Genomic DNA, 25,306 nt, shown 5'->3' on the forward strand with positions numbered 1-25,306 from the left:
GTTTAAAGTGGAACCCGAACCACTATGATCCTCCACCGGGTATCGAGCCCGATCCTCCTTGATTACAAGGCGGTCGCTACCACTATCCCATCGGGGAGGCCTCAAACTGCACGAATTTTGCTTGTACACCCAACGGGAAAAGAATTGGTAAGCGAATTGTGCGCCACTATTTTCATTCAGTCTGTTTTTCACAACATGATGACAATGAATTGAAATAAAGAAAACGTAAATAAGCAGAGGACAACGTCTGCATCACATCAACAGAATTCCATTGTTTAGAACAGCACAGGATGTAGAAAAAATTATAAAAAACGTGATGGGTAATTTGCCTACAATTATATTTGCCGTTGGCTGTACGCATATTCCATGTACGCACAATCCACGTACGCGAAGACCACGCAACCGTTCCTGCCAGAACTTGCGGAGCCTTAACCGGATCCGCTAGCTCTCGGTTGCGTGGGCACTGAAACGCCCTGTATATCTATCATGGATCGAACCCAGGCATTCTCGGTTTCCCGCTGATGCTTATGCCAGACTTGTATCGAGGGAAGCGCAACGAACCCCAAACATTTCGCCACATCGTTTGAAAAACTCGAGGGTGCCAAGCTCCCTGGGGGACGCCACTGTACCTGGGAGATAAGCCCCACACTGTTTACACAAGGGGGCGTCCTGCCCCCGGGACAATTTGCATCTCCAAAACATATGCGTCGCCGCAAAAGTCGATAAGGGGGGGATATTCATCAACTGCTCATTGTATGCGGGCGGTTTTGGGCGAACGTCGTTGCGCACGTCGATGCTTCTTTGTTTTCCTTCCCTCCCTCTTCCCCGATCTGGAGCCGTTACATATCTCTCCTCCCTCGTGCCTATCTGTTCGTCTCTCTCTTTTAATGTGGATGATGAAGTGTCGATTCGCAGCTTTTTTCCTGTTTTTTTTACACCATCTTTCTCTCCCGGAAGATGGACGAGTAAAGGGGTGGGGATTCGGAAATGAGGAACATCGTGTCGGATGCTGTGGATCTCTTCCTGTCTCTCCCTGCGGAGTGAGATAAGATTTAGATGCTGACGAGGACGGAGAAGACTTCTGATTGGTCAACGATTGAGAACTTGAAAGCGTCCAGAGAACACAACGTTCGAGACATCCATGATTGCAAATGGATGTTTTAGTCAAAACATTTTCTGGCAACATAGACTTGTATGTAACAGCCTCGACTCGACCGTGTCCTCATTTCTCCACATATATTACGAACTGCATTGTCAGAGACCATCCCTCAGTTTGCATTCAGCAGAATCCTATTTTTCTGGTGAGAAGAAAAGGAAACTTGAATGAGATAGAGTTGGGGGTGCTATCGACACGGTACTTGCCAGAGTCTCGAGGCCGATAACACCCGTCCCGGTCTAGAAGGGCAAGTGTCGCTTTCGAAATACATCAATTTTATCATATCATTACTCATTCTCATCTTCGCGATTAGCCAAAAGTGGCAGAAATGCAAAGTAAAATAAACGAAATCAATCAAATCAAATCAAGTTATAGTTATTTTTCTGCTAGAATTTACAGTTTATGATATAGAGCATAAAGTCTTTCCCTGATTACAAACTTTTATTGCTAAAGAACTATGCTAGATACAGATATGCGGTTTGTTGGAAATGGTAGCTTAACTCATAATGTTATGTTATCAGTACACTTCAGTACACTTCGACATGTGCTCCCTTTGTTTCCCTTAGAACGTCTAGGCGATACTCAATTTCTCTCCATGTCTTTGCCAACATCTCTTCCGTCACCGTCTCTATAGCATCCCGTATTCGTGTCTGAAGAGTTTGCATATCAGGAACTGGTGAACTAAACACTGTGTCCTTAACGTAACCCCATAAAAAAAGTCAAGAGGGGTTATGTCCGGCGACCGCGGTGGCCATGATATGGGAATCAGAATAAGAATCAGACAAGGAAATGGAACTTGATGTATTGCACTACTTATTGCCATAGGTTTTATTTGCCTATCTACCGTGGAAGTTGAGATATAATAATTCATAATCAGGGAAAGACTTTATGCTCACCCTGTACTAGCTGATTACCCGGCGTTTCCCGGGTATTTATTTATCCAAATCTTCTATTATACAGGAAAATAATGAATTCTAACTATAGTTTAAATATCATCGTGAATGTCATCAATTATCTTAGCGACCCCGAAAACTACTGATTCCAGACTAACATCGGTCGTTTTCGATTATTTTTACATGTCAGCCCTTCCCACCCCCACCCTTAGGGGTGCCAGGGGTGTCTTACCGCCACAGCATTTCTTTCCAGATTGTAAGTCATATGTGTATTAAGTTTGGTTCAAATTGGTCCAGGCGTTCGAGAGTTATGCCGGAACAAACATACATAGCCTACATATATACACACATACATCAATTTTTATGGCCTCCCTGATGGCGCAGTGGTAGCGTCATCGCCTTGTAATGAAGGGGTCTAGGGTTCGATATCCGCTGGAGGCACATAGTGGTTCGGATCCCACTTTAAACTGTAGGTCCAGTCCCGATCAGCCTTACTGTGCATATAGTGGACTGAAAACACCAACTCAATCAATCAATCAATGTTTATATATATAGATTGACCTCTTCTACCAGAATTAATAGCACAGACAAGGCTATATACCCCCTTATCTGTGTTAATAGTTACCTAGTTTTCGTTGTCTTTCTACCAGAATTTATATTGACTGTTGTACACCCTCACAATCTCTCTTTTACTTTTGATGATGTTTATTTCGTTACAAGTTCCTACAAAAATCAACTGAGTTATGTCTAGAAAAGTAACAGTATTGCAGGCACTCAAGAAATAGTGTCACTTGTTTCATCGTTACTTCTCTGTGGCCGCAGGAGACGTGCGAGTGGCAGATCATTTTCTCCGACTTCCATCCCCCCTCTTATCAATAAGGTTCTAATCCCTGTTATCAATCTTTCCTGTGTTTCCTCAGGGGGGTGCCTAAAAGAGGAACGCCGGAAGATCAACCCTCCACCACTACATCCCCTTAATACCTCCATTGACACCCTCTCCATACGCAAATTTATTTTCGGGGAGGAAGCTTGATCTAGTTCTGAGAGATGCTCGGCAAGCAGATAGCTGGATTGGAGAAAGAAGCAGTGATAGCAGGCGGTACCCAATAATCCCACCACACCGAAATTATTTCTAGATTTTGGAAAGTAGCGGTTAATAATGTTCATTGAGAAGAGACATGAGCAGACAGACAGTGGCGGATGCAGTTGGGAAGGGCGAATTTAAGTCGGGGACCTCACCCCACCGAGAATCAGTTCTACTAAGCTACACTTGCACTGTTTTACACAAACACAGTGTATTTTGGTTTGATTTGGTGTTTTAAGTCCACTTTATGCACAGCAAGGCTAATCGGGACTGGACATACAGTTTAAAGTGGGATCCGAACCACTATATGCCTCCACCGGGTATCGAACCCGGGACCCCTTGATTACAAGGGAATGACGCTACCACTGCGCCATCGGGGAGGCCCCACAGTGTGTTTTAAAAGTCTTGCAGGATTCTAGAAAGCTATAACTTTAATGTAATAGGTTTTTTACAACGAAATATTTTTTTTTTACATAGAGGAAAATTTAAAATTTTGTTCTGCCCACCCTGGTGGATGACGTGTGTGTGCAGGTGATCACGCGATCACGTGATTCCAAGATGGCATCGATGCAGGAAAAACCTACTGTTTAAAGTGGGGTCCGAACCACTATATGCCTCCAATTCAAATCTTGTGTTTTGTTGCGGAGAAGGTTCCAAACAGGTACTGCGAACAGGAACCAACTTGACTTCAATATTCTAGAGATTAGATTGATGTGGTTTATTTTACTTCGGATTTCTGTCACTTTCAGCAGAAAGATGAGGATGAATGATGATGATATGATGAAATTGATGAATGGACACTAGCAGAGAACACCCATGCCCATGCCTGGACTCGAACCTGAGGCCCTTGCGTCGTACCTCGCTGGTCTAAGCACTCCGCCACGGGGGCTGACTATAGAGATTAGAATATAATTTTGCAGAAATAGGGACCATGGCTGGGATCCATTGTTATAATTGCATGTCGTTATCATAATTCTCCCATGTCACGGTAAACTGAGCAATCAGACACGAGAGGTAAATTGAATAAGCAAAGAAAACAAAAACGTATTCTCTCAGGTCTCGGGTTTGATCCAGTGATGTGCATCTACCCGTAAACAACGACTGTCTACATTCTACGTGCAGACAATGTAAACTATGTAATCTACGTTGATGACGTAACCACTGTAGATAACATGGCGCTATAGAGTGTCTCAACCTTAAAAGTCAGTATGGAAGTAAATGGAGTACTTCCCTCTCTCTCTAATACACGAGTTTTCCCAATAGCTCTGTCCATCTCTACGACCGCTGCGTTGCCAGATGTTACAAAATTTACAAAATGTAAAAGTCATAAATTTCAAACGGTGAAATCATTATTCTGTAGAGTTTTTTATGGTCTATTTACTGACAGCATTATATAACCTGTCATAAATTCATGTGATCTGAAATTTACATAATTATGCAATTTTGCAAAACGCTTAATTTCTTTCTAGTAAATACGTACTTCAAAAGCCATAAATATCAAACCGCTTGAGCAACTTTGCCAGTTTATTTTCTATGTGTTCTATGGTGATTGTAGATATGATATTCTTCGCCTGAATGAATTAATTTGCTTACGAAGAGAGTTATATATACATATATTGGATATTTTGTATAAATCATCAGACCGTAACACGAAAAAGTTGGTTAGCGAGAAACTTTCCGGTTTGTCACGATACACGTGCAGACCAAGCGAGAAAAGTGTTGACCAATGTTTGAAGTTATTTTTAGAATGCATTGTTACTCCACAGCACCGTTATTTTTTGTAAAATCGTAGATTGTTTACGCGGGCTGTCTCGTGTATGAAATTCATTGCGCACCACCGACGTTACAATTCAGTTGCAAGCAGGTGTCCCGGTTCGTAGGAAGTGCAGTGTGCTATGTGTGATAATTGCGGATTGCATGTAAATTACATATTTCGTTTAATAATGGATAGAGAAGCTGGAAAAGACGCAGTGTTGGTAAACTTCGAGGTAAAGAACGCATAATAGTTACGTGCGTGTTAAATCACTTTTTAAAGTCAATGAATATCAGCAAGACGGTTAAGACAGCGGCTGATATTACCGAGGGTTCTGAACGTCTTGTATACAGGACACGAAAGGAAGAAACCGAAGATTCTCTCAAAACGCCGGCAAAAAAAGCAGTCTAAAAGAATGGGAAAACAGAATAATGCCAGAACGAGAAAATACGATAGCATACTGCAAAGTGGAGTGCGTCGCATAGTTCATTCCTTGCTTTTCGAGAACATTCCACTCACTCGGAATTTAATATTCAGGAGGGTAAATGATGACAGTTCGTTACCGAATATATCTTAATTTATTTTTGGATTTATTTAATTCTGTTTATGTAAAGGATACAACATTCAACGTAGAAAGTAACAATAGTTTCGTGTATTACACATATAATGCAAATGTAAAATAGTAAATAGTTGCGTCAAAATATAAACTTTTACATGCAAATCTTGAGGTAACTATCGTTTTTTTTCCAAAACGCATAAAGTACATAGCTTTTGAAGATTTCTTATACGGTATTAAGAAAGTAAATTTGTCGCAATCATTAGCGATTAACAGCGACTCGATGCGCCTCCGCTTGTTGATCTGGCAATGCTGCGCTCCATTTAACCCATACTGAGTTTTAAGGTTGAGACGCTCTATAGTCGTTCTTCGTGCAAGGCACGCACAGCAACCATCAACCAGCTTCAGTAGGTGAAACTAGAAAGCGTGAAGTATGCCACTGTCCAGTAATATGTGTTTTAAGGAGTGATTTAAGTATTTATTTACCTTGACTTACAATTTCATTGCAGAATAAACTTGTCGAGGCCTAAAAACAAAATGCAATGTCCTTAGAGTGCACAAGCTTTGTTTTACTTTTAGTTCCACTCATGCGTGGAAAGATCTGCTTTAAAGATACATACACTTTCCTATGCAGTAACTAGGCGAAATAATATATTTTTTTTAGCTTTCCTTTTTGTCAGTGTAAGAAATAAAGTCAGCTTTCGCCTTTTGTTTTTCCTCCGGTAGTCCTATCTCCCTCGTTGTTGAAAATTTGATAACTTTCATCACGTCGGATGATCTTAAATTGGTTACAGGCACAATTACGGCGTGTTTCAAGAAGAAAAATACTTTCTCTTTTAAACAGCACTGGGATATCTTTCTTCCCTCTTGTTTGCATTGTCTAGAGTACACACATAAAACTAAATGCATCATATCGATTTGATGCACCAGAATGCATCGATTGATGCACTAAAGTGTGTTTTATGGCTTCTTCAAAGAATCAGATTCACATTTGATGCATTTGGGTGCATTTTTGTATGTCGTGAAAGAAACACCAAAGTGCATCATTTGATTCCAATGAGGATTTATTTCAGTCAAGATGCACTTCAATGCATCAGTTGAGGTGCCTTCCTGCATCTTTTTGGATGATGCACTTAAACGTTTGGTCTGAGCTACAGAGTTTATGTAGGTCGGACGAAACGTTTAAGTGCATCATAAAAAAAGATGCATTCTGGTGCATCAAAACGCATCAAGGTGCATCAAAATGCATCAAATGATGCATTGAAGTGCATATCGACTGAAATAAATCCTCATTTGAATCAAATGATGCACTTTGGTGTTTCTTTCACGACATACAAAAATGCACCCAAATACATCAAATGTGAATCTGAATCTTTGAAGAAGCCATAAAACACACTTTAGTGCATCAATCGATGCATTCTGGTGCATCAATCGATATATACATTTAGTTCTCTGAGTGTAGAGTATGTAAACTATAAGCCAATGTAATCTTCGTGTAGATTACGCGTAGACAACACATGTAGACACAAACGTGTAGTCTATGGCACATCACTGCTCTTTTTCAGGAATATTACGCAGTGGCGGATAAAAAAAGAAAAAAGAAATAAATAAAGGGGGAACCCCATGACGAGCCCCCCTCTGCCCGCATACATTCAGGGGTATGCGCTTTATGCCCTGGTGCCTTAATATAAAAACCAGGGCGTCAATTTTCTTTGAATTTTGGTTCCCCTGTTTACTTATTCACAAACTTTATTTAAACTTACTTGCAAGTGAATACAATGTGTTACAAATACAATTATTCCTGGCCTATTCTGGGATCCAGAAACAGGTCGGTTATACACACAGTTTGTACTACCTACTATTATTTATCTTAATTCTTTATAAATTGGAATTTGAGATTATGACTTAAGTATCTACGTTTAGTTTTGTTTCATTTCTAGAAATATGTGTTTAGGTTTATTTAAGGTTATTCGTAAATGAGGATACAAATTCAATATCATCTCAAACCAAGTAGATATATTCAGTTCATATTCGTCTTTTATCACCAACTTAGAAAAAAATGTACATAAGTAATTCATTGTGAAAGTAATCTGTTTACCTTTGTACTGTCTTGGCTTGTTTATGTTGATATTTATACAGGGTGGCTCAAAAAGACACTTAACACCCTCGGTACAAGGCCACTGCAGCGCGCAACGTGGAAATGGTGATGACCAATCGTTGCCAGGCCAAGGGGGAACAACATTGACGCCACCCCCACGGTCGGCGGCCATCTCGATGTCCGCTATCTTGAATTCAACTTCAGAATTTTAAATGGGAAGGGGGTGATATGATATATCGAATCAGGCTAGAATTTCACGAGAAATGCATTGGTGAAGATTTTTTTGATGTATCTTTAATCAGTAAAAAGTTATGACTGAATTCTTGTATCAATTTGCTCCTGTTCGAGGTGTTAGAAAAATGCCTTAACATTTATTTAGCGCACCGGTAAAGCATCGAGATCAAAGTGACGTCTAGGGAGAGAAGTTCGTATGGCATTGCACAAGATTTTAATCGGATGCATCCATAAAGAGCTGTGGATTATGAATGGTTGTCACGAACAATTACAGTGTGACGCTTCCATTAAATGAAAAGTCCTTCACAGTGACAAGGCTAATGTTTATGTTCATAAGGAAGTTCATAAACAGAATATTGGAAGCTATTTATTTTGTTTCCGGTTTAAAATGGCGTCTGCTGTACTGGAAATTTCAATAAATAAATAAAAAAATTTAAACTGTAGGTCCAGTTCCGATTAGCCTTTTGTGATCAAAAAGTGAAATTTTATAAAAAACATTCTCGAGCCTGTCTTCTGCCCAAATGTGAACTTAGTCTTAAGGCGAACCAGAAGTTTGGCGTACCTATCGTAGGGAAGAAATCTGATTTTGTTAGAACGTAGCTCGATGCACATATCCTAGAGAGACTGCTTAACTATTCTGCCGATAACTCAACCCCTCGCCTCGAAGGGGAAGAAGAAAAAAAAATGGCAACACATTTTCCCTGTCATATGTTAACAGGGGGGTTCGTTTTTAATTAAACCGACCTATGGAATGCAATAACCGAATTCCTTCGACATTGAGCGGAGGGCGGTAGGGAAACATTTGTTGTTTTCTGCCCCTCGTCTTCGCTGCGTATTCCAGTCTTCCTATCGATATGACGTCACGGATGCTGGGGAGATGGGATCGGGGTTAAGAGCAGCCCGGCCGCAGATGGTTTGGAGATTTTAATAAACGGAAAAGGAGGGAGTTGCTGGAGAGGATGTTGCAGTGTATCCAAACATATTTTTATGGCACTTGCTTTAGTAGTCGATACTCGTGTACATTATAGTCATACTAAAGACATACTAAAGTGAACTAGGAGAGATACGACGATGAAACTTGGTGTTTCGATTGTGCTTCGTGTTTTTCTTGTTTAGCGTCGCTTTTCTGCCTCTTTAGGCGTATAGCGACGGTGAGGATGAATGTTGGCTGCATGAAATTGATGCCCACGCTAAGACTTCAACCTGCGACCCTCTTTGGCTCAATGCACTTGGCCACTGAGGTAGCAAATTTGTTTCGAATGATTCCATTAGCCCGTCTGCCTGTGTCTAAAACAGAGTCAAAGTTTTAAGACCACTTCGTACCGAATTAGTTTATCGAACCCGGCAAACATTGATTACAGGCCACAGTGATACAACTATGCCATTGGGAAGGCATAAGAGCAACAATATCTGACCAGGTGTCATACTCATATATCGGAGCACGGGTGCTACAATGATAAAACTTGCTGACTGATTGATTTAATTTATTTCACTTCTGCCTTTTTTGGCTAATTGCGAATAAGAGGATAAATGTTGATGAGTTGAAATAGATGAAGGGATGAAGACAAACACACATGGACAGCACACAATGCAAGTTTCATAGAGGATTATAGTGTCCATGGGTCCAAACGCCAGAGTTTGTTAGTCTGGATAATGCAGTCCAGGGTGTACTACGTGGAAGTGAGATTGACATTTTGGAGTGCTTACTTTATGCCCTTTTATGACTCTTGGCCGAATCGCGACAGTGAGTATGAATGGTGATTATATGATATTTATGAGGGGCCACTCGCAAAGGAACGCCCATGTTCAGACCTGAACTTCATCCATCATCCTTCCATGGCAGGCTCGTGAATCTATAGTTTTAAAGTTAAAACTTGATGAATTATAATATGTTTTACTGTGTGAATATCACAGAAGAGTAACATGAACTAACTAACTAACTCTCTAGCCTTCTTAAACCCGAAGATTCATGACTGCAGCAACACAGGCCTTCCATCTTTCCCTATCTTGTTCAAGATCTATATACACTTTTCCATCCCTACCGATTTCCTTTAGGTCCATCTCAACGTGGTCCTTCCATCTTCGTCTTGGCCTTCCTACAGGTCTCTTACCATCAGGTTTCCCAACAAGAATCCTGTAAACTCCTCTAAAAGCTCTCAGATTATCTTCGCTCTGATTGGCTGTTCTACAGAATCCAATCGATGACCAGTTGCAATTAGAAGAGTAACATGTTCAAGCATTTTACGAATTTTCTACACATATTTAGACAAGACATTGTGCTGTTTATTATCTTGAAAAATATAGATTTTTCTCACTAGAGACGTGAGAAAGAACTGGTAGTTAGCAACACTGCTCCTCCGTTGGCTTTCTTTGTGCGAACGGACGTACCCGTTGCCCGAGGAATGGTATTTTAATCATCCATCTGGTAACACATGGCTGCTTGCAATTTCGCCATTGTCGCAGCAGATTAAACGTTAACTTATCGTTTCGAGGGGAAGGTGAGGAGGGGGGAGGCTGCATCGGAAACTGATCTGGGGCGATGACCCCCCCATCCCACCCCTACCCACCGTTTCTGTACTGTAACTTCGTTTTTTTTTCTCCCCTAAACGGAATTGAAGTTCTTCGCCAATGGATAGCTTCGCAGTCTCTCCGCTTTTAATTTCCGGTGGCGCTGGTGTAGCGTGATGTTGGGGCCTTGGTGGCTTCCGGTGTGTGCCCTCGTATCGTTTCGGTTATTGTCCACGTATGACAAGAGGACGTGAACGTCTTATCTGGCGAAGACAAAACGAAGACTTTCAAGTATTGGCCCGTGCGAATAAAACTGAGCACCTGTTCGTTTTCCAAGGTTTTGGAGCACGAATAAAAAAAAGCGACTGAGAACATGCTTACACTTGCTACACTGACGAGCAAGTGCATTAAAATTAATTTTCAAGGGTTTCATGAAAGGAAAGTGAAATTTTCAACTATACTGGTTCCTAACGAAATTAAAAGAATCCTATTTACAACAAAATTTCTCTTCTCTTGTATTATCAACTATGGAAGAAGATAAATAGTATGCAAAAAAAACAACAGATGGCAGTCGTGAGGCAAGAGTGGTCTTTTCCCCATAAAACACTAGAATATTTCCTATATTAGGTTTTTTCCTAGGTGAGAAATTGTTCGAATTTGGAAGAAAGAGTATGAAAAGTTCTCCTCACACATCAGCAACTGATACGCAGTATAATTTTCTTTCAATTCCACGGCGCCCTTTGCTAAATTATCACCTTTCACCATGTTGTTTACATAGATTACGTCATCTATGTGTATAAAGTAGTCTGCGTGTAGAATGTAGACTATCGTTGTTTACGCGTAGACACACATCACTGGTTGTAGGACTTTGCGACCGGATTACGGTCACTCACTCGGAGCTCCCCAATTTCCTCACGATGGTGGGTTGCCACCGGCCCTATACACAGGCCGAATATTCCCGGAGACTGAACCCGGGATCGAACCCATGCCATCCCGCAGCCGCCGTCCAAAGCAAGGTGCCTTAGACCGCACGGCCACGGAGGAGGGTTACATAAAAGTACTTTTTTCCAAAAACAAGTTTTTGCTGAGTAGTACCGAAAAAAACTTATGATATGTACCCGACGTGATATGCAAGAGCCCTTCTGACCTATTATTTATGTATGCTCCTGTTTGGAGTTTCCCAACAGAAGTGCCAAAAATGCATGTACTGGCAACCCTGGCTCATCCCTCGCATCTACGGAAGATTAGCCTTTCCCCCGCTGCCAATTCACATCCCCCCGCGGCGCAGGATTATGACACCGAGAGATTTCCCTTCCTGTTGTTATCCTTAGTTACAAATGATGGACTTTTCGCGCTCTTTTCCTTTGTCATTGCGAAAGATCAACAGACTCCTGCAGATCAGGGCTGCTACGTGAAAAAAAAAGCCCCTTATACCCAGGAGGGGAATCTCTACATTGTGTAGTGCAATCTTCTATTTCGGATGGGAAATGTGCTTCTTTTCATTTAGAGAGAAATTCATATCTTTAAAGAGAAAAAAAATACTTTTATGAAAATAAGTCGTTTTGTCTCTTCGAAGGGAAATTTTTAGTTTTGAAGTTTGACCCTTTTTTTTAATAACATACTTTTGAAGTTTTCACACGATTTTAGTAATAATAATACTACTACTAATAATAATAATAATAAATACAGGGTTGCCACTGTCATGAAAAATCTGGAATCAACTTAGAAGTACAGGAAATCGTCTAGGAATTTCGTGACAACATTTAAAATCTTTAGAAAGTCAGGGAAATTCAAGATTATTTTTTCATGTCAGTTTTGGGCTCTTTAAACACATTTAATTATTTCCCCCAACGGCTTTCTTTTTGGGAATATTCTGGGCGGTGTCCTGTCAATCGCCACTACTGACAATTATCACCAGGGACAATCGCCAACAGTCCATTAGCTGCGCGTGACCCACTGTCCCCTCCCTCCCCTTAGGCAATCACCGCAGGACCTTCCCCTCCGGCCGCTAGCCTCACTTTCTCTCGTTATTGCTCTCGCATGCCTGCTCTGCCTTGAACAGTCAAGTGAATTTTACTGATTCCCATCACACTTATTAATTTTATTGTGCCATCCCTCGACAGAGTTGGTGGTTCGATGACGCCTGTTGTAACAATTCCAAATCTCGATTGGAACTTCTTCGTTTTCCATCCATCTCTCCACGAAATAGTCCAAAAATCCAGAAAGTTTTTCATTGTCAGGCACTCTGGAATGTATTTCCAGCCAGCCGTCGAGAACATCCTCAGGCCGAAGAAACGCCAAAGCAGCACACACGCTGATGATCATCCTCAGTTCTTCGTTCTTCATATACTCACAAGCAAGTCCAAAATCTTGAACTTTTCTCCAGATGGACTTTCTCATGTGGAAGTAGCAACCTTTTACTTCTACTGCGGGAAATACAACTTTAAGGGCAGAAGTTGCTGCCCATTCAAAATCGACTGTCACCTTCGCTGGATTCCACTCTAGTATGGCCTCAGTAACAAGGCGGAAAAGTCGAATATATGTTTCTTTCCTTTTGTTTGGCAAGAGAGCAAAATAACTGGATATAGTATATTTGTTTCGTTTTTTGAGCTTCCAAAATCTGCATGAATAGTATAAATTTGCGAAAATTGTTTACTGCAACTCTTAAAAGTGCCATCCATAAAAAAATCTTGCTTACTTCTCAAAGCTTCTTTTCCTAATGCTCCACTAAAAATAATAAGTCGCCCGCCTGTGTTGTCGTCTTTCAAAAGAGAACTACTTCCATCTTTCATGGTAAGCATTCCCATTTCCAGAACAACTTCTTCAGATGAATATTGAGAGAAAGTGGGGCTACCGGGCGGAGGGGAAGGTTCTGCGGTCATTGCTTCAGGGGAGGGGACAGTGCGTGATGCGCAGCTAATGGACTGGTGGCGATTGTCACAAATTTTAAGCTGGTGGCGAATGACATGTATTCATTTTGGGCAGTGGCGTATCCAAGGGAGGGTTGCTGGTTGTCAGAATCCCCAGTATTCATAAAAAATAATGCATGAAGGAAAAGATGGCAAAATGAGGGCTGACTATTAAAAAAAAGTATACGCCACTGATTTTGAATAAAAATGTTCTGCTTTATTTCCGAGATTTGTTTTCAACATTGTTGAATAAACCTTGTTCTAATAACATGTAAATTTGAGAACACATTATTTGTTTAATGTTAAATCAGTGCTACTTTTGCTAATCTTGAAACAGAGGATGAGGGATGATATGAAGAAATTGATGAAATGACACTCATAAAGAACGTTCATGCCTAGGCACTGATTCGAACCTTTGCGTCGTATCGCTCGCTCTGTGCTAACCACTCTGCCCCGGAGGTCGGCGGTAGTGTATTTACAGACGAGAACGAGAAGATTGTATTTTTAAAACTCGGGACTAGACCGAGAACGAACAGATCTCCTCACAAGACTCTCGGTCTTGTGGCCTCTCAATACCACCACTGGTATCAATCAACAGTCACCATAATCAGCTACAAAGAACAGGTGTTATCTTGCCATTAAATTCATTCGTCGTCTGACTTGTCTGTTGCCCATATTCCAGTGACTTTAATCTCAGGAGCGCGGAGATTTTCAACAATGGAACAGGTGAAGCCTGAAGCAGCTCGAATTGACAACAATGCCATTGTTGTCGTCGACGGGAGCAGATTGTGAGGATTCACTCACGCATCCGTCTGGGATTGTTATTAGGAAAGAGGGCAGCCACGTTGTTCGACCCTTATCTCCTGGCGTATGATAATCGATTGTCTTTTGTTCTCGTTTTACACACACAAGTAAAAAAAGAGTTGAAATTACTTGGGAGTCAGAGAAATGAGTCACCGACAGAGACTTGTTCTCTCTGTAGCGTAGCGTACGTTGTGATCGAGAATTGATTTGACTAGGAGGCTTACCGGTGGGGTGCTCTTAATCATGGATGTTAAAATTTTCTGTTTCTCCTTTTCTCTCTTTCTATTTCTTTTTCCTTTCGTTCATCTTTATTTCTTTCTTTTTGCGTTAGCTTCTCTTTATTTCCTTCTATTTTCCTTTTCTCCCTCTCCTTTGCTTTCGTTTCTCTTTATTCCCTTGTATTTTCCTTTTCACTCTCTTTTTTGCTTTCGTTTCTCTTTATTTCCTTGCATTTTCCTTTTCTCCCTCTCCTTTGCTTTCGTTTCTCTTTATTTCCTTCTATTTTCCATTTCTCCCTTTTCCCTTTCTTTCTATATATTTCCTTCTATTTCCCTTTTCTCTCTCTTTATGATTACGTTTCTCTTTATTTCCTTGTATTTTCCCATCTCTCTCCCTCTCTGTGTTTATCTATAATTTTCTGTTTCTCATCCTCAATGCTTCTGTTTCTCATTATCTATTTTCCTCTTTTTCGCTGTATCTTCTCGTCTATCATTCTCAAAACCCATGCCTCTTTCTCTTTCTGTCCAATTTTCAATGCTTCTGTTGCTCTTGCTTTCGTTCTCTCTCATGATCTGTCTCTCCATTCCTTTCTGCGTCATTCTAAATACCCCTGTTTCTGTCTTTCTTTGTCATTCTCTCTGTTTTTACTCTATTTCTCCATATATTTTGCTCGACACCCCTCTCTCTCTTTCTGGGTGTGTGTTTTCTGTCATTCTCAGCGCCTCTGTTGTTCTAATTTGTTCTGTCTCTCTCTCGCTCGCTCTGTTTCTTTATCTCTTTCTGGCTTTCATTCTCAGTACCTCTTTTTCTCTCTTATTGCCATTATCTCTTTCTCTCTCTCTCTGTTAATATTTATCCTTCTCCATACTCTCTCTCTGTGTTGCGTGTGTGTGTCTTTTCTCTTTCCCTGTTTCTTATCTCCGTTTCTGGAGTGGTTATCATAGCGCGCTACTGCGTCAGTTGTCCCGGGTTCGAATCCCGGCCTGGGCATGTACGTATGCTCTTCGTGAGTGTCTCTTCATCAATTCCATCATATCATCACTCATCCTCATCTTCGTGATTACCAAAAGTGGCTGAAAAGCGCAGTAAAATAAACTATATCAATTAATCAGTCTATTATCTCTGTCTGTGTGTTTCTTGCTCTGCTATAACTGATTCTAAAAATGTACCATGGGCGGGCACAAGGCCTCATAATCGCATTTCAACTGCAAATGTTTGCTTCCTTGGCCATGAAATTGGGGTAGTTAAGTACAAAAGGTCGAAGAAATTTTATAATACTAATAATGTAAAAAAGAAGTCTGATAAGAACTTGCGCGAGTCTCAAATATCAAAAGAACCAGGCGAAAGTTTATGCTTTACGTTATCGCGAAAAGGAAATGCAAGTCTTAATAGCACGTGGAAAGCGGTATTTTGCTGTTGACAACCTTCAAAAGGTAATAACTCTATATAAACACAAGGAAATACAGGTTTTTAAGTATTACGATAAGAAAATTCATAGAAGTAATAAAATTCACCACATTGCCTCCGAGAAATATATTTATCCAATGTTTTCTAAGAACATTGTGAATTAAGTTTGGCTATATTTGTTTATGCGCAGTTTATGCACAGATGGGTTAATTGGGACTGAACCTACAGTTTAAAATTGGATCCCAACCACTGTGTGCCTTCACTGGGATTGAACCAGGCACCCCTTGATCACAAGATGATCACACTACAATACTGAATGGGACCACTTTTGATCGTACTCATTCGAGTGTCCAATTCTTGAGCGTGCTATGTTCGAGTGTCCAATTCTTGAGCGTGCTATGTTCGAGTGTCCAACTCTTGAGCGTGCTATGTTCGAGTGTCCAACTCTTGAGCGTGCTATGTTCGAGTGTCCAACTCTTGAGCGTGCTATGTTCGAGTGTCCAATTCTTGAGCGTGCTATGTTCGAGTGTCCAACTCTTGAGCGTGCTATGTTCGAGTGTCCAATTCTTGAGCGTGCTATGTTCGAGTGTCCAACTCTTGAGCGTGCTATGTTCGAGTCTCCAATTCTTGAGCGTGGTATGTTCGAGTCTCCAATTCTTGAGCGTGCTATGTTCGAGTGTCCAACTCTTGAGCGTGCTATGTTCGATTCTATAATTCTTGAGCGTGCTATGTTCGAGTGTCTAATTCTTGTGCGTGCTATGTTCGAGTCTCCAATTCTTGATCGTGCTATGTTCGAGTGTCCAATTCTTGAGCGTGCTATGTTCGAGTCTCCAATTCTTGAGCGTGCTATGTTCGAGTGTCCAACTCTTGAGCGTGCTATGTTCGAGTCTCCAATTCTTGAGCGTGCTATGTTCGAGTGTCCAACTCTTGAGCGTGCTATGTTCGAGTCTCCAATTCTTGAGCGTGCTATGTTCGAGTCTCCAATTCTTGAGCGTGCTATGTTCGAGTGTCCAATTCTTGAGCGTGCTATGTTCGAGTGTCCAATTCTTCAGCGTGCTATGTTCGAGTGTCCAACTCTTGAGCGTGCTATGTTCGATTCTATAATTCTTGAGCGTGCTATGTTCGAGTGTCCAATTCTTGAGCGTGCTATGTTCGAGTGTCCAACTCTTGAGCGTGCTATGTTCGAGTGTCCAATTCTTGATCGTGCTATGTTCGAGTCTCCAATTCTTGAGCGTGCTATGTTCGATTCTATAATTCTTAAGCGTGCTATGTTCGAGTGTCTAATTCTTGAGCGTGCTATGTTCGAGTCTCTAATTCTTGATCGTGCTATGTTCGAGTGTCCATTCTTGAGCGTGCTATGTTCGAGTGTCCAATTCTTGAGCGTGCTATGTTCGAGTGTCCAATTCTTGAGCGTGCTATGTTCAAGTGTCCAACTCTTGAACGTGCTATGTTCGAGTGTCCAATTCTTGAGCGTGCTATGTTCGAGTCTCCAATTCTTGAGCGTGCTATGTTCGAGTCTCCAATTCTTGAGCGTGGTATGTTCGATTGTATACAATGGAATATCACACATGTTAAATATCCGGATTGGTAGTTTAAGCTTACAATCACCTATTTCATTTTCATATATCACTGTGTATTGGTAATGTGTACTAAACTACATTTTACCATGGAGATGATGTCTATGTTCACTTAAGTTTCAATTTCACTCCGTCTTTCACTTCACGGTCCGTATTTGAGGATCAGTTACCACAGACAAACTACGGGTGTGCGTGTAATACTGGGCTTCGAGCGTATACCGATCGTTTTGCCTGTTCGAGCGTTATTCGCTCGAGCGAAGAAGCCCTCAATTCCGCACGCTATCTAGCGTCGTCCGTGCGAACTATTTGGCGCTGAAGCGAAATCCTCTCCGTGCAGCACTCTACCCTACACCGTCGGAGAGGTCCCTTTTCACATTTTCACCTTTATATTACACCATTTTCCTAAGTCGACCTCCACGACTCGTGAACACCTTAAAGTTCTTGGTTCGAGTCGTGGCATCCTTCATCACTTTCATATAATATTAGATTCTCCTCGTAACGGTTAGCATTAAACAGAAAGGCTACGTGTATCAAGGTCGCTTTTCCAACATACTGGGAATGGTAATGGCAGGACTTTTCATCAGAAGAGCAGTGAACCCAATTCAAATATAATAAAAAATATTTTTGTTCACATTTCAGTTGCTCGGATTATCTGTTTAGGAGCGATTTTACAATACCTGGCACTTCCCCAATTTCTTTCATATTTCGCATACTCAATAATTTAGGAGTCATTCCATGCCAAATCAACACAGATATGTGCAATTTCCAACCTAACCATCTCCGATTTTCATGAAATTTGGGGAGTTGAAACTATGTATGGAACTTAGTAACTATGAAAAATTTACTTTCGTTTGTCTTGTAATTGTTAAATTATTCAAGGTCAAAGTTAGCATAAATTGCCCTTTTTGACCCCGCTTAGCTATACTAAATGTGCTGTGATTCCGCCCATATTTCATCTAGGAAGCTCAAATAAAGCTTATTGTACAGGGAATTGAACAAGCTTTCCAGTGATATATAACAAGCTTACCTTTGGATAAAAATATAATTTTGACACGTGACCTTGACCTTTGACCTTGAATATCTTAAAACCTGTCATCACCAAAAATCGTGAAAAAATATATTTGGTCCCTCATGCCATACTCTAAAACATATCAAAAAATCATTCTGGGACTGCAATGGATCAGAAGATACAAAATAATATGTGTAACTATGTGACTGATAAAAGCCTCATTACATGAACTTTGACGAGTCAAAAGTCTTTTAATACCCACTACAAAATTTAAAGGAGTTATCCTGGTCATGAAAGAAATAGGTTAGGCACAGGGAGATCTCTAGCTGTGTGTATCAAGCGCAGGTCTGGCATATTAGGCTTCCTAATCACGAATCTGCAGTTAAAATTTGGCGCTCACGTGAAGAACTTGCAAAATAAACGGGTCCGTGATCGCAACCGACATCCTCGATTCCTCAAGAAAACCAAGATTTATCGTAAGATTTTGTGTTTCGGATACCTAAATAACGAGATATATATTCCTAATATTAGTACGACCCCAAATTTTAACCATGTTAGCCTAACCTAACCGGCCTAACCTAACCTAACCATGCATGGTTCGTGGGGCTATCCGTGAATGGTTTGCGGGGCTACCCGTGCATCGTTCGAGGGGTGTAAGGCTAATTGAAACCACGGACCGTCAAAATGTTGCGATAAAAAATTGGTTTTCTTGAGAAATCGAGGGTGTCGGTTGCGATCATGGACCCGCTTATTTTGCAAGTTCTGCACATGAGCGCCAAATTTACTTGTCAACGAACTTTTCCTACAATTAATGCTTTGGCTGAGCTGATATCTACGCTTGAGGAAATGGAATTCAAACACCATCAAGAGTCACGAGCCCGACAAGTGGTTCCAATATCACCATCTATTGAAAACATGGAACCCACGGAAACTAAGACTAGATCGACCATAAGACTTGCTGCCCAATTAATGGGAGAAGGCAGCTGCACAAAATAATTGCTTGAATGAAATAAGATACTATGAAGAAGGATCGTCTTCCCTGAATAGAAGAAAGCACTACATTACATCTCTTGGATGACTGAAAACACTATATATATTTCCAGTATGCAGATGTTGTCTACCAGTTGAGGACTGCGAGTAGAAGATTGAAGACAGAAGAGAAGGCTTCAGAACTCCCTATTCTTCGGGGATGTCTCTTCAATATAACTCTTATGAATATCTACTTTTCTTCGGATCTAAGGATTCCTCATCAAGTGCCATTATTATTCTCTTATTTATGGGATCTAAGGATTCCTCTAATATCTTACTCTATATATATTGTATTCTTATATATTCATTATTTTATTTCTATGTTATATGTATCTTTATATTTCATATCTTGCTTATGGTTTGGAGCTACTCAATTTCACAATATGAATTTTTCAAAAACGTCTTGGTTTAAATCTTATGTACCAAGACTCAGAGCACTTGCCTCTTCTCTCTTACGTACCTTCTGACCTTTCCACTATTGTAAAATCATACCCCTGTTTAACCTAACTTCAGCCCCAATCGGTTTATCTGTGCAAGAACCTTAATGTTGTCCGAACGAGAATTAAGATGTGACTTTTGTACTTGATACAGAGTCTGATGAAGACCTTGCTAGAAGGTTGAAACGTTACGTTTTAGTTTATGTTTTTAATAAAATAAATTACTGCCTTTGGTCAGCATATTTAGTTTTTCAAGATGTGAAAGTTGAGTAATGAGAATTCTGGACCCCCTCCCACTTGTACAATCACCGGCAATAAAAATGACACCTGGATCCTAAAATACTTCATCTCTGCTAGCCGTTGTATGTGCTGCCTAACTCAACGGCGGTGGTAGAAGTTGCCATTGAAAATCTGCAATTAAAATCCACTTATCGCCGTAATTTAGGCAACACACACACAACGCCTGGCAAGGATGCTAGCATTTCTGGATCTTTGCATCCCAGTTTTATTGCCGTGACTGTACCTACATGAAAGTGTGGTATTTCAAGCGAGGAGAAAATTCCATAAGCTGCCTTTGAAGCATCGGGATATTATATCGGGTGGTCCAAAAGTCCCGGAACGGTCACATATCGTGAGAAATACACATCGAATCGGAAAACGAAAAAATACATGTTTAATAAGTGAAAGAAAGCTATTCAATGATTTCACACTTGATTCCTCAACCCCGCCCCAACCCCAGGGGTTCCTAATTGAGGTAGGAGAATGGTTGATTGCTCGTTGGACTCGGAATGAAGTCCTCTTTCCGATTCTACAATACAAAATGGAGGTTTCCATTTAAAATTTCACAGTTGCCCCCCACCCCACCTCCAGGGGACTGGGGTGGGGAATCAAGTGTGATATCATTGAATAGCTTTCTTTCACTTATTAAACACGTATTTTTTCGTTTTCCGATTCGATGTGTATTTCTCAAGATATGTAACCGTTCCGGGACTTTTGGACCACCCGGTATAAATTATACATTTAGTTCCCTCTCTCCAAGAGTAGAAGATTAGCGACGATGGATGGAATTCCCCCTAACCCCCGTTGAAAGCCGCCCTATACATTCTCTCAAGCTAATAAAGTTCTTAATCTTTTCAGCATTTAATGCTTTGTACAGTGAACATTAATACTCCCCAATATGTTTTGATTGATTCAATTCCTTTATTTTACTTCTTCGCTTCTTGTGCCACATTTTGGCTAGTTTGCGAAGATGAGGATGAGTGATGATATGATGAAACTGATGAATGGACACTCACAAACATCCATGCCCAGGCCAGGATTCGAACCCGGGACTCCTGGCGTCGTAGCGTCCCCAGTAGGAGTCGTGAGTTTGTAACCGTGTGTCACACACAAACACAGATATATGAGCTACAGCACAATGTGTATCATGTAGAATAATGTTCAGGGAAGAGTTTTCTAAAACGAACGATGTAAGTCCTATAGTAAATATGAAGAAGGAGCCTAGTGTACGTATTCATAAATTGTGTTCCATGTATATGTGGTGTATGTGCATGTGTGTGTTTATGTATGCATGTATGTATATTATGTATGTGTATGTATGTATGTATGCATGTGTACGTATGTATATACAAGCATACATACATACACAAACACGTGTCTGTATGTGTGAGTGTTTATGACACGTGACATCGCATTGTAACAAATTCAACTTTCCTGAATAGTATTTTTGCAAACTTCATTAGCTTGAGAGAATTTGTTAAAATACCTTACAGAAAGCTTATCTTAGGTTGGTTTTGTGCACAATAGCCTAATCGAGACTGGACCTATAGTTTAAACTGGGATCTGAACCACCGAGAGTGCTCCAACTCTGAATCGAACCCGGAAACCCTTTATTACAATGCAACAGCATTAATCTTCACGGTGTCGGTGAATCTAAAGAATTTCGAGGAACATCCATTAGTGTAAGATCAATATGGAACCGAGGATAAGGAAATCATTGTGAAATGTTGTAGAGAAACCCAAGGGAAAATGCATCAATGCATCGGTTCAGAGATTTCGATGAGCGATGTACAAAGGAACCTGCCGGTACATGCATGTTTGTGTGTGGGGTTTAAATGCATCAAATACATTCGATGGAGTAGAACTCTGAATATCAATAGTTCCTTGGAAAATGTTGCTCATTGCTAGGAATTTACTGAAGTATTAGTAACCTCCTTGACGCATTGGTTAGCACAGCGCGCTATGACGCCAAGGTGGTCCCAATACGCGCTAAGAAAGGCAAAGCTGCGCATTTTGAACTGAAGACATTAATTTATTAATTGGATTGGATGAAAAGTAATTAATTCTTGCGCCGGTGAGGCCTTCCTAAATCATTAATAACTAAACAATACATTGTAATGTATGGTAATGTATGGCCGACTCTACGATATCTCGATAGATTTTAAAATTCGGCTAACAACAGTAAAAAAAGTTGTAGCTAGTGGTATGTTTGTTATTCTTATTTAATGATACACGTGATACAGAAAACGCATACTGTACTCGTTATTTTAAAAATAGGCAATGGAAATTTCCATAAGCGAACTTGAAATATTTACTATTTTTTTTACCTACTTATATTGAATTTTTATTTTAGTAAAATAAGTTCGAAAATTTTCAAGTGCCTTGTATTTGGCTACCTCTGGTTCCGGTTCTGAATCCCGGCATGTGAATGAGTGTGAGTGTCACTTTATAAATTTCATATCATCATTACTCATTTTCATCGTCGCGATGACATAAAAAGCTAAGTAAAATAAACCATATCAATCAATCAAGTCACTGTAGAGTTGGAGGAGGATATTTTCAACGTTTTTAAAGGGGAAATGGTTCATTTGTAGTTGTAATCGAAAATTGATGGAAAGTAATTTAAGTTTCTTTGTGCGTGCGTGTGTATATATTACTATAAGTTAATTTTCCTCCACGTTTCGATAATCTCGATGAAACGCATCGATTGATGCACTGAAATATTTCTTGGCCTTTGCCAAGAATCAGATTTACAGTTTCATGCATTTGTGTTATTTTAATGAATCAGGTGATGCGTTTCTTATGCAACGTCCTGCTTCTTCCTGGATAATGCACCTAGGTGCCTACCCTTATACAACACTACCTGAAACAGTGAAATATTGGTTCGAGAAAATTGATGACAATGAATATGAAGTGATACGACGTGTAAGAAATATGGCTATGAAATAAACGAGGAAGAACTCGGTAGACATCACAATTGGTGCAACACAGCTAATCGAGGGTTGATAACACCTCTATAATGGGTGCTATTTGACACAAAGGGTTGGTGCTACTTTGCACCACATTGATTCTCTTACACACTATGGAAATAAAATAACGAACCATTAAAAGCGGTAAACTGGAAGAAGTAATCGACCGAGATAAGGAGTGTAAGATCACGGACCGAAGCATCCTTATAAAAAGCATATCCGAAGGGAAAGTATTAGACAAGAAAAGTTGATTCATGTGGTTATTTTAAGATTTTTTTCTTACTTGAGACCCATCGCGACGATGAGAATGAATACTGATAAGATGATATCGGTAAAGAGACAATCGCACACATAGAGAGAACATAACACAAGTCCCACAGAGCATTATATTGGCTGTGAGTCCAGTCGCCAGAGACTCGTTAGTCTGCAAGAATGCAATCCAGGGTGTCTTTAAGAAAATGAGCTTCAAACGTGTCTTCAGAAAGGGTAACCACCTCTTACAACCTTTAGGCAAGTAAGGACGGCGGTGTTTGCATCACATTAAATACGTGAAGATTGTTGAAGTTGTGGATTCCGAAGTTGAGAGTCTAGGAGATGTAATGTATTGGTTGCAGCAATGTCGTGCATATTCAGAACATAAAAAAACTGAAGTATAGGAAGGAAATAGTAAAGTGGAATTGTAGTTAGAAGCGAAATGGTTGTAGTGGGAAATTCAAGTACGTATTCAATAAAAAAAATGGTAGAGACAGGTTAGGATACTATGCAATGTAAAAGTGAAGTCTGAGAGTTGATTCCTCAGAATAAGGGTAACTGATAGGGGAAAAGAATCAACAGGAAGAATATATTATTCGCTAACCTCCTGAACTTCAATAAACTAACTCATCACTGCGAATCTACGATGACTAATATTTAGGCTGAGCTATGGCCATGGGTGCATACCATTTCAGAATTCAGGGGAGTAATAAGGGATGGTACTATTGATCCATCCTTTTTTGAGAGGAAGGGAGGGGGTTGGAGGAAAGGGGGGTGGGCGTGGCTTATGTCTGAGGGTTTACATGGCGATGGTCTGCGATGGAATTTACCAATGGAAGTTTGGGGTAAGTGGTTAGTTCTGGGAGATTAAGCCAGCGACGGTTTTGCTGTTGAGGGAGTGAAAATTAGCGAAGGGGTAAGTTGAATTCATGTATACGTGTATCTCTTTGGTGATGTCGTGATTGATGAATCTGTGTTGTCACGGCTGATGCATAATCTGTCAATTGTCTGAAAGGTGAGGTAAAGTTTTGCTAGGCAAGGATCCGTTCTGTTGTGGTAAAGCTTCGAAGGATCTTATGGGTGTTTCTCTAGAAGGCAGATGAATCGTTTGGGAGCATTTCAGAGTCGGATATGGGCGCGTTAAGAGTGCTTTTTTCTAGTTTTCGTCTCTAACTGGTTACACTAGATTACTTGAACCCCATTCCAGAGTTTGGAGAACGCTTATTTGCGTCTTGGTAACACTGTGCGTCCCTTCTCTTTGGAGGAAATCCACTGGGCCTCTCATAGTGAAGAGCAATGTTCTTGACATCACTCTGAGGTTGCTACATAGGAATACTCACCTGTGTATATCAGCTTGCTCAGATCCCTTCCGACACTCAACCTGGGCTCTCCCTTCAGAGGCGAACTCGGAGGTTTCCTGGCTGAAGACATCTTTGGGGCTGCTGCAAGATGTTGGTTCCTCCGCTGGGCTTCTGTTCTGGGTTTCTCTGAGCTCCGATCCCGGGACGCGTACTTCCAGGGCTCCCGTTGTACGTAGGCGTCCGGTAGGCGTGGCCTGTCGCGGACTCCGCCCACTGGAACTGCCTCCCACGCTCGCGTGGGGACCTAGCGGAGACCGCCGGAGCCGCGAGGCAGTGTGGCCTGAGTTCCGGCAACCTGCATAGCACGCCCGGCATCCGGCTTGCCTATTTTCAGGTGCAAGGTAAGTTGTTTTTGTCTTTAAAGGTTACCGGTGCGTCTTCAGAGAGGTAATGCGGTCGTTGCGACCTGGTCACCGGGTAATTCCGTTCGGTTTCGCGCGCGCGGTAACGACGGTTGCCCCAACGCACCATTACGGTGTACGAGTTGGTGCGTTCGAGAGAACCCGGTAACTCACATACTCCACGCAATGCATCGATAGTGGGCGACATATGTGGAACATGTGAGGGATTGCGTTCGTGCCGCGACGCGTGCTCTGCAGCCAACCGGACGTCCCCGAGAGCGTCACGTGACGTTCCGCGCGCCAATGCGTTGCCTTGATCCTCTTCCGGCGTCTGAGGAACGTAGTGTTGCCAACGGCCGAGAAGTTCCAGACGACGGAACCAGTGTTGCCAGCGGACGATAAAAAAATCGGGAAACCTAGAAAATTCGGAG

The 25,306-nt window shown here is 41.1% G+C and overlaps 1 protein-coding gene across 1 annotated transcript in view; it reads right to left on the reverse strand.

Annotated features, from left to right (window-relative positions):
* The window catches only part of Gad1 (glutamate decarboxylase), a 97,045-nt gene extending 72,398 nt beyond the window's left edge, over positions 1-24,647 (reverse strand). The window contains exon 1 of the mRNA XM_083143343.1: positions 24,514-24,647. Coding sequence (XP_082999469.1) covers positions 24,514-24,604 — 91 coding nt within the window. The 5' untranslated portion in view covers positions 24,605-24,647. The remainder of the gene's footprint in view (positions 1-24,513) is intronic.
* Positions 24,648-25,306: the final 659 nt, after the last annotated feature.

Source organism: Lepisma saccharinum, chromosome 21 (genome assembly GCF_977018435.1).
Source record: "Lepisma saccharinum chromosome 21, izLepSacc3.1, whole genome shotgun sequence".
NCBI classification, from domain to species: Eukaryota; Metazoa; Arthropoda; class Insecta; order Zygentoma; family Lepismatidae; genus Lepisma; species Lepisma saccharinum.